Raw genomic sequence first — 15,941 nt, 5'->3', positions numbered from 1 at the left:
ACATGCAAACCACAGATGCAATTTAAAATTTTTCTAGTAGCCATATTTAAAACGATGCAAAGAAACCGGTGGAAGTAATTTTAATAATATATTCCATTTAATTCCACTTATTTCAACATATAATTATGTAAAACCTTATTAACAGGCTATTTTACATTCTTTTTCTTGTACTAACTGTTCAAAAATCTGGTGTGTATCTTATACATATAACACACCTTGGTTTGGTCTAGTCACACTTCAAGTGTGCAGTAGCCACATGTGTTTGGGGGCTACTGTACCGGGTAGCATAAATCCAGACTCTTCCAAATCTGGCCCCCAAACTCTTCTCCTATGTCCCAAAGTCCCCCTCATCCCTTCTCCAAGGTCTAGTTTTTTCCCCAGAACTTGACCCCTGGGCCTCACTTCACACTGAGCATCTCATCCCTGTGAGGCTTCAACCTGGCAGGTCTTAACAGGACAACCACAGCTCAGTTACAGCACACAGCCCAACAGACGGATGACACAGGTGACATACTGGGCCCCTCCCCACAAGGATGTGTGCCTCTGCCTGGCATAGCGCCTGGCACATAGTAGGACCTCAGCTAGCGGTTGCCTTTCCCCACACACTGACACCCCCTTCCCAACCTGCCCCTGCAAGGACCCTTCCCTACACACAACCAGTGCTCAGGGCCCTTGTGTGCCCTTTACTACCTGAATAAAGAGAATTCATGGTCCTGTACTTTCTAGTGGGAGTGAAAAAAATCAGGACTAAACCCAAGCTGCATTTGACCCCTGTCCTGACCCTAGTCTGGGTACCATCAGACCACAGATGAGCATTCTCACAAATGGGCATGAACTTGAACGGAGGTGGGTGGCAGGGGTGAGGAGGGAGAAAGGGGGGCAATTGAAGGCTCTTCCTCTGCAACCAGACTAGTAGAGTTATCCCTCCTCATACATTCCCAAGAACTCCCCAAGAATACAAGATCAAGGGTGCTCTCTGTCCAAAGGCATCCTGCCACATGACCTGGCACCTCTACCACTCGCTGAGTGACTACTGGGTCCCATCACTGTTCTCAGCACTAACTCATTGAGTCCTGGGGTTAGTACAGATGAGGCACTGTTATTACAGAGGAGGAAACTGAGGTTTCGAGAGGTGACCCGTCTGAAGTCCCACACTAGTAAGCAGACATTTGTACCCAGATGATTTGGATTCAGAGTCTGCCCCTAACCACTGTGCTATAGTGTCTCTCAGAGCATGTTTCTGAAGCTTGTGAAAAAACTGTCTCAAACTGTCTTAACCCAAAGAAATGAATCTCTAATGGGGAAGTTCAGGGCACTTATGACTTAGGATTGGTGGGAAAGATTTGGGCCTTTGGTAACCCCTAGAATAGTGCCTGGAGAGCAACCAACACCCAGAAAGAAAGTGTTGATGGTGATAGCAGTTCCTGACCTACTTGCCTTCGTCTCCACCCCCAGACCAGACCCTCACCTGATCTTGTAGATGAGGCCCACATTGCTGGTTCTCACCCGGAACACGTCCACATTGGCCTTCTCGAAGGCAGACTCGCTCCTGCAATGAACAGGTGCATGGTTAGTGCGGATCAGTAGTTGGCTCATAGGCCTGGGAGGAGAGCCAAGGCCTGGCATCTGCCTTCTTCCTCCATCATCTGCCTCCTGGGAAGAGCTATGAGCAACGGGATCCCACTCTAGATTCCTTTCCAACAAGGTCTGGAGAGGAGCAGGGCAGGGACTGCTAGTAGATTCGTCACTCTCACACCAGGTTCTCACCTGATCCTTGCGGTGAGTCACTCGGGCAAGCACAGCAGGCAATACTAGCTCTGTTTTACAAACAAGCAAACTGCCAGTTGGTAGCAGAGCTGGGACCAGAACCTGGCTCTTCCAGTCATGATCCCATGCGCTCTGGTTGCTCTCATCTGGGAGGATGGAGGAGGAAGGAAGGTGTGACGAGCACCTTGGGGCTCTCAGGCCTGCAGGCCTCCTTGTCTCTCCCCCTCACTGGCCTCACTCTTGCCAGGAAGCGTGGCAATGGCAGCCCCAAGTGGGTGCAGACCTTGGGTGGCAGTGCATGGTCCTGCCATTCCAACAAGAGAGGAAACACTCAACCCGAAGCAGCAGCCAGGGAAGTGGGGCGGTGAGGGAAGTGCATATCTGGCATCCGCAAGGGGTGTGAGCAGAAGAAAGTACACCTGAGACAGCAGCAGTGTGGTGGCCAGGCAAGTCCAGACTCGGGAGCATCCTAAATTCAATCAGCTTAATGGGAGGGCCGGAGCAGCCTCGCCGCAGAATCCTCCGGAAGTGGAAGCCTGAAGCTTGTGTCAACATCTGCTCCGTCCTCTGTGCGGGGCCAGTCCCGCGCACCATTCCAGCCCAGGCCGGGGGCAGCTCTTCCTGCCCCCGCAGTTTAGCCCATTGGGCCTGAGAGCCGCAGGGCTCACTCGGTGCCCTCAGCCAGGGCTCTCGGGACCAGCACGCAGCCCAAGGGGAGAGAAAATCAATCACAGAAGACATGTGCCGATTTACCAGCCATCAATGGGGTTCAAACTAAAGAGGGAGGTGGAGGGCCTTCTCCCCAAGGCAACAGGCTCAGACTCTCTCGGTGCCTGAAGGTTTTTAAGGTGATTCTGCAAACAGACACACTGTGTCAAACCATCCGCCCTGGGGAGAAGTTTCCTTGCGGTGGGGCATCACGCGACCTAGCGCCCAGGCCCTCCTGCAGCACAGCAGAGCTCAGGACATCAGACAAAAATGTGCACGGAGGCAGCTTTGTCAGGGAAAAGAGGCCCCAGAGGAGGATTCTGGGTGCATAGGGTGAGGGGGAGAGATTGCAGAACCTGCGGGGTTTTGCTGGAAAGAAAGGGACGAGTCTCAAGCTTGCTGCAGTGCCTGAAGACGGGAGGGACCGAGGCAGGCACGAGGCCCTGAGTCTCGACTCCGCCATTGCATAATAAAGATGGAGGGTGTCGTCTGTTAGCTCTTGAGGAAGAACACCGACAATAAGAAGTCTTCTCCACGAAGCACCAGTAAATCCTCCTTCCTGGGAAAATAAACTTATCAGATCCAGCATTTAAAGGGAACTAAAGCAAACCAGCAATCACGGGGGTCTGGCTGATGTGGGAATTTCACTTCCGAGGGACCACACCAGCTCACCCTGGGCTTGGGTTCAGAGTCACAGCAGCTAACAACTTGGAAGCCTGGGGACGTGGCTTCTGCACATCGGAATTGTGTGAATGGGAAACAAAAAAAGGAATAAGAGGTATTTCCTGGTTCAATATAGAAGACAAGGCAACCGATCTTTAGAATAAATGGACAAGAGTCTCTACATAAAATAAACACCCTAAGAAACAGTTATCCTGGGAAGCTATATAATGAAATACTTCACAGCCATTGAAAATCCTGTTGTAAAAGAATATTTAATGAAACAGAAACAGGTTTATGATATAGGCTGAAAAGACAAAACAGTTTAAGAACGGAATGTACATACAGAGCAATCAATACAAACAGGATCCCATCTTCATTTAAAAACGATAAAGAGTAGGAGGATTTATACAAAAATATCACCTCCAGGTGGCGAGACCATTGTGAAGTGCTGGCTCTTTGTTTTTGTCTATATTGTTTTTTAATTTTCCAAAAGGAACACGTTTGTGTAGTTATGAATAAAACACAATGTCATGTTTCAGCAATTCCCCACCTCCCCCCACCCCAGCCTGCAGGCACCTGGAACGAATTCCCTGCAAGGGGTTTGGGGATTGCTGGGCTCCCCATATTTGGAGGGTGCGTGGAATTTGAGAAACAGCCAGCACCAGTGAGTAGGAAAAAGGAGAGTGACCATCCCCGTTTTTAGCCAAAGACAATGTGTGATTTGGAAAGAAAGGAAGTCGCTTTCTGGTGCACCTCCAGCGAAAGTTCCAGAAAAGAGCAATGTATGTAACCAAAACATTTGTACCCCCGTAATATTCTGAAATAATAAATAAAATAAAAAATAAATAAAAATTTAAAAGAAAGAAAGTTCTAGAAAAGACGCTCCAGAAGCTGCAGTCAGTAAAGGGGAGCTCTGCACCTTCAGAAAGGCCCTGTACCCATGATGGCATCTTTTAAGAACGTAGGCTACCTCCCGACGTGAGCAGGTTGAATGTGAACACGTATGTTCTAGCGTGTGTGTTAAATAATTGACCGTGGTGCTTTACGGTCACGTGTGGCAGGGCAGTGTATGGAAGCTGGGAGACCAGAGGAGAAAGATCCACCAGGATGCACAGAGCGAGGGGCAGGGGGAGCGCTCCACGCTGTCTCAGGACCACACTGGAGTATTTCTGGGTTCCATGGTGCTTGTAAGGTAGAGACCAACCTCTTTCTGGAAGACAAGGGACAGCCCTCCGTGTGGCAGGAAGGGGAAAAAGGGCTGCAGAGACACTCAGGGAGGGGGCTGGGATAATCCCAAACAAGCCCCCAACTGCAATGCACTCAGAGATCGGATTGCGAAATTCCCACTCCTGGTGAGTGAGTATGCAGATGCCTGTGGGTTTCAGAAAACTGGGTGTAGTGAGGAAATAGCAAAGGACAGAGGGTTTCTGGTCACAGGAAATATTAGAAACACAGACGTCTTCATGCTTCCTTGTGGGAGGCTGGGGCCTCACCGTGGCTCTGGGTCAAACCTCAAATAAAGGCTAAGGCAGTGCACAGCCCCTGCCGATGCAGGGACCCCCACTCGGAGAGCCTTTACAGGCTGCACAGGGCATTTTAGCCACCAACCAGGCAGAGCCCTCAGGCTAAAATGCCAAGCATTCTCTGACACTCTCAGTTGGTGAATTCTCAACAGAAGAACCGTGTTCCAGAGATACATGAGATCCCATCCTTTTGCCATATTCTGAGCATGTGACCCAGTGTTGGAGGTGGCCCTGGGTAAGGGGGAAGGGGACGAGGGAACCCGGAAGATAGGGCCTTCCTCTGCGAGCCTCTGCTGTTGGCACCTAACTAGGGTTGGGGGTCAGAGTGGAGGTTCGCTGATGGGGGATCTAAGCGAACATGTCACATTCTCTGCTGCCCTGGGGAGGGTCCAGTGAGTACCGAGGAATGTAGACACCAGACCACAAGGCAAAACAATCAGCATTTAACATCAGGCACCGAAGTTCCTCTTGGAGTAGGAATTATTTTGTATTGGAAAGAAAGCCCTGATAAGGCATTTGGGAGCGGAAGGTGAACCCCTGGGGCACAGGAGAAAAGGCACAAGAATGAGCAGGAACCAAGGGGTGAGGTAGAGGGGAGAGAACTCGGGAGAAACAGGAGGGGGCCACACGATGAGACATGGCCGGAGCTGCGGAAGAAGGGTCAGGGAGAACATTCGAGAAAGGTGGCGGCTGAATTTTAAGATTGTGCTCTTACGTTCCGTGTGAGTTGTTTGCGTGCTGTGATGTGAAGGCTGCCTGGTGCCTGGTGCTATCAGTGCAGTGTGTTACACACAGAAATGCTGTGTGTGTGTGTGTGTGTGTGTGTGTGTGTGTCGGTTCCAGCTGACGCTGTGGGTCTGGGCGTGGGTGTTACCGTGCGGAGAGGACAGGAGAGCAGCAGTGAGGGGTGAAGAGATTTCAGGACCAGGGTGCGCTCTCAGCAGACCCCAGGCACGGGGTGGGGTGGCCAATGGCCTGAGATAACTGTGTCTAAATCTCACAGAGCATGGGGACCTCAGCTGCCATCTGCCTCTGGGTCACACGGGCAGCCTGGAATTCCTGGTCTGCTCCCCTCCCAGACCCATGGTTTCCATCCTGAACTGAAAGATACTAGATGGCAAGGGCCGTGTCTGCCCAATTCTCATCTGCCTTCGTTCTCGCTGCAGCCGGTTCTGGCCTTCTCCTTCCCCATCATCCACTCACTGTGGTCAGATGATCTCGGCCGCCATTTAAGTAGAGCTTCCACCGGTCGGCTTTCTAGCACGGCCTCTCCAGTTGGCCACCCAGCCTTTCTGACCTTCCTCCCTGCCCTCAACACGGCCCTGTGCTCCCCCCACCCAAAGCCCTTCTCCAGCCCCCTTGGCCTGAGGTGCCCCTTGCTGCCTCCAGACTTTTGCAAGCTGTTCCTCTTAGTCTAAAGGACCCACTTTCTGAATCCCTCTTACTACTTGAGACCCAGACTATGTCCCTCCCTGTGAAGTCTCTCTCTAGCCACACGGATACCACGGGCCCTTGCCGAGCTCTGACTAGTCCCAGAGAACTGGGATAGATGCTAGTGGTGCAGAGCAGACCTTCCCTCGGCTCACCCTCCGGCTCCCTCCGTCTCCCTACACATGGCCTTCCCAGCCTCTCCAGGCACACAGTGGGACTGCAAGCTGTGCCCATGTCACTGAGACCACTCATTCTGCTCTAGAGCCTCCTGGCCAGCCGGATTGGGGTCCTGGCCAGACCTGTGCTCTTACTGCCCGACCTGGGGCATGACACGGACATAGGCAGAGACGCCCACTGGCAGAGCCCCAGGGGGAGTAGGGGTGTGGACTCCTGCCCTTGGGGCTGGCCGGGAGAAGCTGGCTGCCTCCCTGTGACCTCCTGCCCTGCCAGGGTCATGCATTGGACACTTTCAGCATGATGCATCCCTTCCTTTCCTATGAGGGAGCTGGAACTCAAACTCCTGGGTCCCAGGACTCGGTGGCAGTCCTTCACAATGCGATATAAAAGGTGACTTGGGGCCTCCCTGAGAGGACGTTTTGACAGATGGGAAAGATGAGGAAAAAGAAACTGGATGCATTAAAGGAGGAAATGAAGCCCACCACAGAGGGAAAACGGTTCATTTTGTTTTAAAAAAGACAAGCTATGGACTCCAGAAACCAGCTGGGGACTCCAGAAACCAACTGGGCAACTCCCTAGTGTCAGCAGCTTCTCCCTACCACAGGGCACTCTGGGGAGGACACATGGCAAAGAGGATGGCGGTTTCATGTATTCTCTTTACCGTGCCCACATCACTGGAGGGACAGACTTCCACAAGCCAGCCACGCTGCACGTAAGCGGTACAAGAAGGCAGGTACCCTGTTCTGCGGAAACGGACAAAATAGGACGTTACGCCTGTCTTGATATCACAGCACTAATGCCACAGCCCACTTTCCGGGTGAACACGTTGTGTGCAGAGGCACAGAGTTTAGGGATCTCCTGGTCTGTGGACTCCACCCCTCTACAGCTTCCCCTGTCTGCCCTGGAGGTGCCAGGCCAAAAACCCCAAGGTCACAAGCTGGAGCCCGAGGAGCACTTAAGGGGAGTCCGCCACACACCCCAGGGCCACAGGGCCATGTGCTTGAGAGAAATGTCCACACCAAGAACGTGGGCTTGGGGGACCAGCTTCGCCATCAAAAAACTTCATGATCCGAGCTCCTCCCTAGGCCTCAGTTTCCCCATGAACAGGTTGGAATAGAGCAGTGATTTTCATGGGCCGGGAACCATCTGATCAATTCTCTGTTCCACTCAGTACAGATTGACACCAGCCATCTAGACCACTCCTGAAGTCCCTAAACGTCTCTGAAATTCTACGGTTCTGCTAAAGTGTCCTCAGGTTTGCGGTGTGAACATCTATGAGGGCATGTATGTGGTAGGGCAGAGGATTGAAATGGAGACAGCAGCCTCTGCTCCTACCAGGTTATAATAGAGTGGAGGACACAAGGCGTGCACGTGAGCACACATGCAATTGACCTTGTGGCTGGGGAGTGTGTGTCAGCTGGTGCTGCTCCCCGGGTCATACCTCAACGCAGAGCACGCTAAGCTCATGGCTCCCCCACATGCATGGTCTTCCCGGAATTCCTTCCCCCAACAGCCCTGCGATGATACGTGAGGAAACCAAGGCCTTGGCTGCAAAGAGATCTGGCCAAAGTGACGTGGAACTAAGTGGTAAAGCTGGACCTAGACCCAGGTTTCACGAGCCTGGTGTTTATTCTCCCACATCTAGGGACAGCTAATGTGGATTCTGGGGAATTCTGGGATCCAAATTCGGCGTTATCATTCACAAAAATCAAGAGAGGAGCTGAGGAAAGTGAATAGGAGACCCCCAGGAAACTCCAGGCTGACACACGGTCTGTCGTTGGTAGAGGTCCCGTGCCACCTAATACGCCTGTGGTCAGACATGCCTTCTCCCCATGAAGCAGGCCACCCCTGGGTTCCAGAACTGTACCAACCCAGATTAACAGCCCAGGACCCCATGGTACTCACTTGCTGGTGAGATGGAGCTTGGGAGAGGTCCCATTCTCTCCAAAAAGTGTGATGAAGACGTTGGCATCTGTCCCTGCGCCACGAACATCCCCTGTGGCTGTGACCACCTCGTACACTGGAGGAGGAAAGGAGAAGCCAGATTGAAGTCTCAGGAAAAAAAAAAAAACAGAATCCTATTTGGGGCCTGGGAAAACCAGAGCTCCTGCCGGCCCCTCAGGAGATGCCCAGGCACCAAGGACTCTGGGAACCCCTGCGGCACTCTGCAACCCAAGGGCAGGGGGACAGGCCCAGGTCACACCAGAGCCTGGCCCAAAGCCTCCAGACACCCATTCTGTGATCAGCACAGCACACTGATGCCTCCTGGATGTGGCCTTCTGCAGAGCCTGCACCTGGCTCTCAGCTTCCTCCCACCCTCTACACAACATAGCTGTGGCCAGCCCTCACCTCCTGCACCCCCTGGGCACTGGCATTTCAGTCTTGAATAAGCCACCCTAGGGCTGGATATGCAGAGCTTTGCAGGGGGTCTGTCTTTGGCAGGGGAACTGATTTCCCTCTCTTCGACCCCTTGGAGCTTGTTCTGTTTACTGCGGACATTTTCCTTTGTCAGGGCATCAGTATAATTAGAGCCTTGTGCGCTTCCCAGGGAGCGAGGCAAGACTGCTCTGGGTTCTTAGAGACAGCAGAACCCACTCCAGCCCTGCTAAGCGAGCAGGAGGCATTAGGAATCTCCCGAAGCAGGCTTCCAGAAGTATTGGGAAGGCTGGAGACACGTGCCCTAGACCCACTTCCATACACAACTCCCAGAATCACAGCACAGAACTGGCCTGGGAAAAGTTGCTGCCACCAGCCACCCCAGGGCCACGTCATCTCTGCCAAGACCAGAAAACAGTCACCATTGCCTCTCCCTCCTGCTGCTTCTCATGTCTCCAAAATAAATGCCTTGTCCCCAGCCCATTTCATTATGAGGCTCACTTCTGAGTCAGTCTTGCACTGCAACAGCTAATTCGGGGACAGGGGAGGCCGAGCAAAGCAAAATCACCCCATGCTGGGAAGACGGATTTCACAACATGGGGGGGCCAGCAAAATGTGGGGAGGGTGTTTGAAATATTTGGGACATATTACAGATGTCCACCACTTCATGGGACTGTATTAATACCAATAATTAATAACTACAGCAACAAACACTATCGATTGCTTACTATTTACCCTGAGCTAAGGGCTTTATACATATGACTACATTTGATTATCAGAGCAAACCTATAGTTGTTCCTACTGCCAGCCTTTCCATGCAGGTCCCCAGCCAGTTGCTGAGTATATTTGAGCTGCCCCAAAGAGGCCCAGATGATTAGGAAGATATTTGGAAGTTAGACATTTGTTATTCAGACATATCAATTCAGAATCCATTCCACAGAGGGGGCTTGTCCTGGGTGCAAATGGCAGTGTAAGGTATGGGGGGCTGAGGAATATTAATAACTTTGAGCACCTCTTGTGTTCAAGGCATGTGGCAGGTGTTTTACAGCAGCACACACAGGAGCCAGTATGGGCTGGTGGAAAGTACTGGACCTCCGTGCTACAGAGATCTGGTCCAGCCACTGTCTCCTCCACTTAGAACAGGTGACCCTTTTTTGACAAGTTCCCGCCTCTCTGAAAAACCTGGACAATAATACCTGGTTTGCAGGGCATTCTGGGGATTAGAGATGATGTATAACTGGCATATAAAAGACTCAATAAATAATAGCCTGATTTTTAAACTATTGTTGTTTAAACAGAAGACCACATTTCAGCTGTGGGAACTAAGAACTTGTTCCTTGGCAGATAGGATGTTAGCTCAACTAACACGCACATGACGCACATATACTCCAGAAGCCCTGATTCTCACGTGCTCCGTCCAGGCCTGTGAGGTACCAGGAACAGGAATGGTTGGGCTGTGAGTGGACCTTGGGTTCTGATGAAGGTCCCCATCGAGGCACCATGACAAGGAGAAAGGAAGCAGCACCTTGGCCCAGCTTCTTGTCTCTTGTGATGACCAGACCTTGATTCTTCACGGTCCATATCACAGGGAGCCTGATCCTCAACTGACCCCTGGAGCCTACCTCCTGGCCCTGCTGAGCACAGACCCAGGGCCTGCAGTGTTGCCGCTACACCTTGCACATACTCAAGGGCATTTCCAAACCAAATGTCCACAGAAGAATGACCAGCCTGGTGGAAATCCTAAAGCCACGTCACATGCAAGGAGACAAAGAGGCCTGGGATGCTTGGTTTAGAGAAAAAGAGACCTGAGAGACAGGAGAGGGATGAGAAAACTACCTCAATAGTTGATTCAGGGTACACAGCTACTTCAGTAGGACACTAACCGTGAAAACCCTGAGAAATCAGACTTAATTAAAATTAAGACTATCAAGAGAGTGACGTGGCAAGCCACAGACTGGGAAAGATATTTGGGATGCATATGTCCAATAAAGGACTTGTAGCGAGAAGATACAAAAAATTCACATAAATCAATAAGAGAAAGAGAGATCACACGATTTTTTCAATGGGCAACAGGTTTTGTTTTTTTTTTTTTTAAAAAGCATGTGTTTAACATAATACCTAGAATTTCACTTTTAAGTATTATATTTAAAGGGCAACATACATAACCTAAACTTTCGTACCCCCATAATATGCTGAAATAAAAAAATAAAAAATAAAGTATTATATTAACCCAAGAGAAATAAAAACATGTCCACAGAAAGACCTGCACACAAATGTTCATAGCAGCTTTATTCCTAACAGACCCACACTGGAAACAACCGAGATGTCCATCCGCAGGTGAATGGATAAACACACTGTATTATATTCATATAACGGAGTACTACTCGCAAGTAACCAGGAATGAACTACTCAGATGTACAATACAAACGGAACTCAAGCACGTCATATTAAGCAAAAATCAGACACAAAATTCTACATCCTCTGTAATGCCATTTCTATGAAACTCTAGAAAAGACAAATCTAATCTATTGTAATAGGAAGCAGAGAAGCAGTTGCCTGGGGTTGGGAGCAGGGGACATTGACTGGGAAGGGACACAGAGAACCCTTGAGAGCTGATGTAAATGTCCTATATATTATTGATATTGGCTAGCGGTTACACAGATGTAACGCTCATCAAACAGGACATTTAAAACAGAGGCATTTTATTATAAGTAAATTATACTTGAATAAAGATGAAAAATGGACAAAAGACTTACACAGGCATGTCGCCAAAGAGGATATCCAAATGGCCAACATACACAGGGAAAAGTTCTCAGCACCATTATTCATAAGGGAAATGCAACTTAAACACTGCCTCATACCCCCCAGAATGGCTAAAATTAAGAAGACCGACAATATCAAGTACTGGCAAGAACGTGGAGCCATTGTCACTCTCATCCATGACGGTGGGCATGCAAAGTGACGCAGCACTGGTAGCTAAACATAGGCTCACCCTGTGACCCACAACTCTACTTCCAACTATCAATCCAAGAGAAGTGAGTGCATGAGTCCAGCAGAACACGTGAACAAGATTTGTAGCAGCTATACGTCTAACAGGAAAAAAAAACCACAAATAACCTAAATTTCATCAATAATAGAATGGTTATGATAAATAGCGATGTATGTATGTATAAAATGCAATAGTACTCAACAGTAAAAAGGAACAAACTATATAATGTGTCACAACATGGATAAATCTCTCAGACCTAATATTGACAGAGAAGCTAGGCACAAAAAAGTGTGCACTGTATGATTCCATTTATGCAAAGTTCAAGAACAGGAAAAACTAATCTAGGATGACAGAATCGGGAGAGTTATTACCTCTGGGAAGGGGTATGAAGGAGCTTTCTGGGAACTGGAAATGTTCCGTATTCTGATCTGAATGGTCGTTACACAAGCACATACATACATAAAATTTCATCACTCGGTAGCTTCATGAGTTTTGTGCTGTATGTACATTCCTCAATTTAAAACTTTTAATTAAGAAAAAAACTTAGTTCAGATCGCTGAAGAACTATTAATAGCTTGTGGAAGACACAGAATTCTGTTTGACCCCATAGAGGAGGATCCAACTAATAAAGTCCCTCGGTGGGCACAAAGTACTGTCAACGGCAACATAGCTTCACTTCTAGCACAGAGCCTGGCACACTGGGAGGGGCTCAGTAAATATTTACCTGGATGAATGAATGAACAAACGTATGAATGCATGAAATAACCAATGAAATGAATATGGACTATGGAACTAAATTGACCAGGCTTTGAATCTCAATTCTCCCATGCATGGCTATATGATTTCAACCGGCTATTTTACTAAGCTTCAATTTCCTCATCTCTGAAGCAGGGAGAGATTCTTCCTTGAAAGATTGTGGTAAGGATTAAATCAAATAAAACAATGTTCTCAACATTCATACTCATTGACCTGGCATTTCCACTTCTGAAAATTTATCTTACACTCTTCCACAGTTGCATGGAAAGATACGCATTCCATAAGTGTTACCATCATAATCATTATCGTTGATATGGTTCGAATGGGACCCCTCTAAAATCCAGGTGTTGCCAATGTGATAGTATTAAGGGGCTTTTAAGAGGTGATTAAGCGAGGTCGCCTCCCTTGTGAGTGGGATCAGGTGCCCTTCTAAAGGGCTTGATGGTGGATTGGGTCCTTTCTTGACCTTCTGCCACGTGAGGACACAGCAAGAAGGCCCTCACAAGATGCTGGCACCTTGATCTTGGACTTCTCAGCCTCTAGAACTGTGAGAAATAAATTTCTCTTTTTTATAAATCACCCAGTCTCTGGTATTCTGTTATATATTAATAGCAGCACAAAATGGACTAAGACTGAAATCACTGCTATCATTTCCACTGACAGCATCCCTAAGGGGGCTGCCCTGGGAAACCGCATCCCAGCAGATGCCGGATGACTCCTGTCTGGGGTGCAGGCGAGGAGATGCCCCCGGGGCTCGCAGCCTGTGCAGGGTGGGCTCTGAGGTTCCTTCAACCCTCAGTTCTGGTTTGAGTCACTGTCTTCCCATCATGTCTTGGTGAGGAGACAGAGGAGTGTGCCAGGCTCAGCCTGATCTCAAAGCACTGGTCTCAAAGCCCTCCCCTCCTCTGCCTACTGAGGAGCTCCAGGGTAGCCAGAAGGTGGCCCAAGGAACAGAGAAGGAGCACGTAGGTTGTTCCTCTCTTCCTCTTCCTCCTCATCACGTTCACCAAGATTCTCCACCTAACACTAGACCTAGAGCCCAAAGGAAGTGAGAGACCGACCGTTCTAGAACTGCGAGGGTGACAATCACAGTGCAGCAGGAGCTCAGCCTGTGACCACCATTAGCATCATCCACACTTACCGCTGGTGCCCCGAATCAGAATGCAGAGTCAGCAGTTCTCTTAGAAATGTCAGCATGGCACTCACCTCTGCTGGCTCTTCCCCAGCTGTTTTTACCAGCTGGCAGTTGAGACTGGCAGCATAAGAGCAAGGACTCGCCAGACCAGCCAGATTTGAATTCAAATCCTGACTGTGCTACTTACTAGCAGTGTGATCTTGGGCAAGATACTTAACCTCTCTGAGCTCAGGTTTCTCATCTGAAAAAGGACATAATGACCCAACCTGCCTCACTGGGTTGTTGTGAAGATGAAATTGGTTAATGTGAGTAATGCGCTTAGCTCAGCGCCTGGTGCACAGTGCATTGTTTATTATATTTGGCAGCATTGTGAGATGAAACAGGGAACATGCCTTGGAAAGGGTATTTGAAGTTCTTGTCCTCTATCACGTCTGTGACCTTGCTCAAGTCACCTAATGTCCGGGAGCCTCAGTCCTTAACCCATGGAAGGGGACTAATCCTGCCTTGGCTGATCTCAGGGATCTTGAAGATCAAACGTGAGATTGGAAGCGAAAGGGCTTTGAAAAGGGTAAAAAGGAGAGAGACCGTTATAGTCATGCTGAGGCACGTGGAGCCCATGAACAAAGGTAGACAGGGTGCCAGGTGTGAGAGGTTCTAGAACGTTCTCACCAGCAGGCATGGGGGCTGGGAGGAGAATCCCCCTGGAAGCTGAGAGTGCTTGCCAGGGACGCTGCCCCATGTTGCGCCTCACTGCCCCTCCCCTCACCAGATGGGCAGAGCTCGAGGCACACGTGTTGGGAGAGAGTGGCCCAGGCCTCCGTTGTTCTAGGCCCCCTTCCTTCTTCCACAGCCCCCACCCCCACCCCAGGGGCTGCCCAGGACACCACACCTGGGCCACAGCCTTCCTGGGACGGCAGCTGAGACCACCTCCTCTGAGCCTGGGTCACCCAAGGGGCTGGGTGATGGGGACCAGTGAAGCAAGGCCCCCCACCAGGGAGTGCAGGTGGCTGCAGTTGCAAGCCCCACACACCAGCCATGCAGGAAACAACGGAACAATTGAGAATTGGATATAACCAAGGAACCCACATCGGACTGGAATCAAGGGGGGCTTCACGGCAGAGGTGGGACCTGAGCTGGGCTTTCAAAGCTAGGATAGGAGGTAGAGGAAGGGGAGGGTGAACAAACCCAATGCAGCCACAGAGCAGACATTCGATATTTGTTGAATGAATGAATGAGTGAATGAATATGGTATTCACGGGGACTAGTGAGCCACTGACATGCCTTCAGGGACCAGGCAGGCAGCACCAGTGAATAAAACAGACCTAGTGCAAGATGATAAGGAGCGGTGGAGACTGTGATAAACTGGATGGCCCCTGGGGATTCACAAACAAAAAGATTTCAAAGCACTGAAAAGTGGGGGGGGGGGGGGAAGGAAACTCTGCAGGCCAAAATTGGCTCCTGGGTCCCAGGTCCCCACTTCTCTGGTTTACCTGGCAAGGAGGCGGAGCAATTCAAAGCAGCTCCCACATGGCCCAGAGGAAGATGACACTAAAAGGACAAGGCCCTGGGGTCCGGAGCACCAGCTGCCTCAACACACACGGGCCGGGCAGCTCCCCGCAGAGCCCCAGCACCCGGTCTCCGTCACCCACGGCGGGCGGCAGCCTCCAGCCCCTCTGGACAGGAGACGAAGGGTCGGCTTCCTCCCTGACATCGCCCCACGACCCAAGCAGCTCAGGGCACTCTGCTGCCGACCTCATCTCTGGGGACCAGGCGGGAATGTGGCTCTGGGGACGCTCAGGAGCTGGAGAATGTTCTAGTCTATTCTCTACCTCTAGGACTCTGTGACCAAGGGCAAGTCACCCCACCTCTCTGTACAGTGGGGACCCTCCTCCTCTGAGGGGATGTGGTGTAGACTCGAAGGATAATGGTGAGAAAGGGCTGAGTCGGAATCCCGCAGTGACCCCCACGAAGCGAGGGACCCTGCGGCCACCCCGCCCCGCCCCCAGCAGCACTCCGCACCTTTGGCCTTGTAGTACTCGTGCTGCAGCTCCTCCTCGTCGTCCCCCGAGGCGTAGTTCAGCAGTTCTGCCTCATACAGGGCTAGGAAGTCGATGTCCTTCTTCCGCTTCCTTTTCTTCTGGGGCATCATTTTGCCGGCTGCCCTCCCCTGGCACCGGCGGGCTCACCGCGCCCGCCTCCTCGAGCCTCCGGGGACTCAACGCCCTCGTTCCCTGAGCTCCAGCGCCCACAGGCCCTCCTGTCTCCAGGGCCGGATGGGCCGGTGAGCCCTGCCTTTCTCCGTCCCGTGTCCGAGGTGCTTCTCCTCTCTCCCTTCTCTGGCCCCTGAGCTGGGCCTCGGTGCTCTCCCTCTGCCCTTCCTGGCCCTGTCCCCTTCCTCTGCCAGCCTCTCACCAGC

The 15,941-nt window shown here is 50.8% G+C and overlaps 1 protein-coding gene across 1 annotated transcript in view; it reads right to left on the bottom strand.

Annotated features, from left to right (window-relative positions):
* Window positions 1-15,674, bottom strand: part of LOXHD1 (lipoxygenase homology PLAT domains 1) — a 149,029-nt gene extending 133,355 nt beyond the window's left edge. The window contains exons 1-3 of the mRNA XM_069467841.1: window positions 15,545-15,674; window positions 8,175-8,289; window positions 1,469-1,549 (exon numbers count right to left, since the gene is read on the bottom strand). Coding sequence (XP_069323942.1) covers window positions 1,469-1,549; window positions 8,175-8,289; window positions 15,545-15,674 — 326 coding nt within the window. The remainder of the gene's footprint in view (window positions 1-1,468; window positions 1,550-8,174; window positions 8,290-15,544) is intronic.
* Window positions 15,675-15,941: the final 267 nt, after the last annotated feature.

Source organism: Eulemur rufifrons, chromosome 5 (genome assembly GCF_041146395.1).
Source record: "Eulemur rufifrons isolate Redbay chromosome 5, OSU_ERuf_1, whole genome shotgun sequence".
NCBI classification, from domain to species: Eukaryota; Metazoa; Chordata; class Mammalia; order Primates; family Lemuridae; genus Eulemur; species Eulemur rufifrons.
The sequence above is the reverse complement of the archived record's forward strand: the minus strand, read 5'-3'. Positions and strand labels throughout refer to the sequence as shown.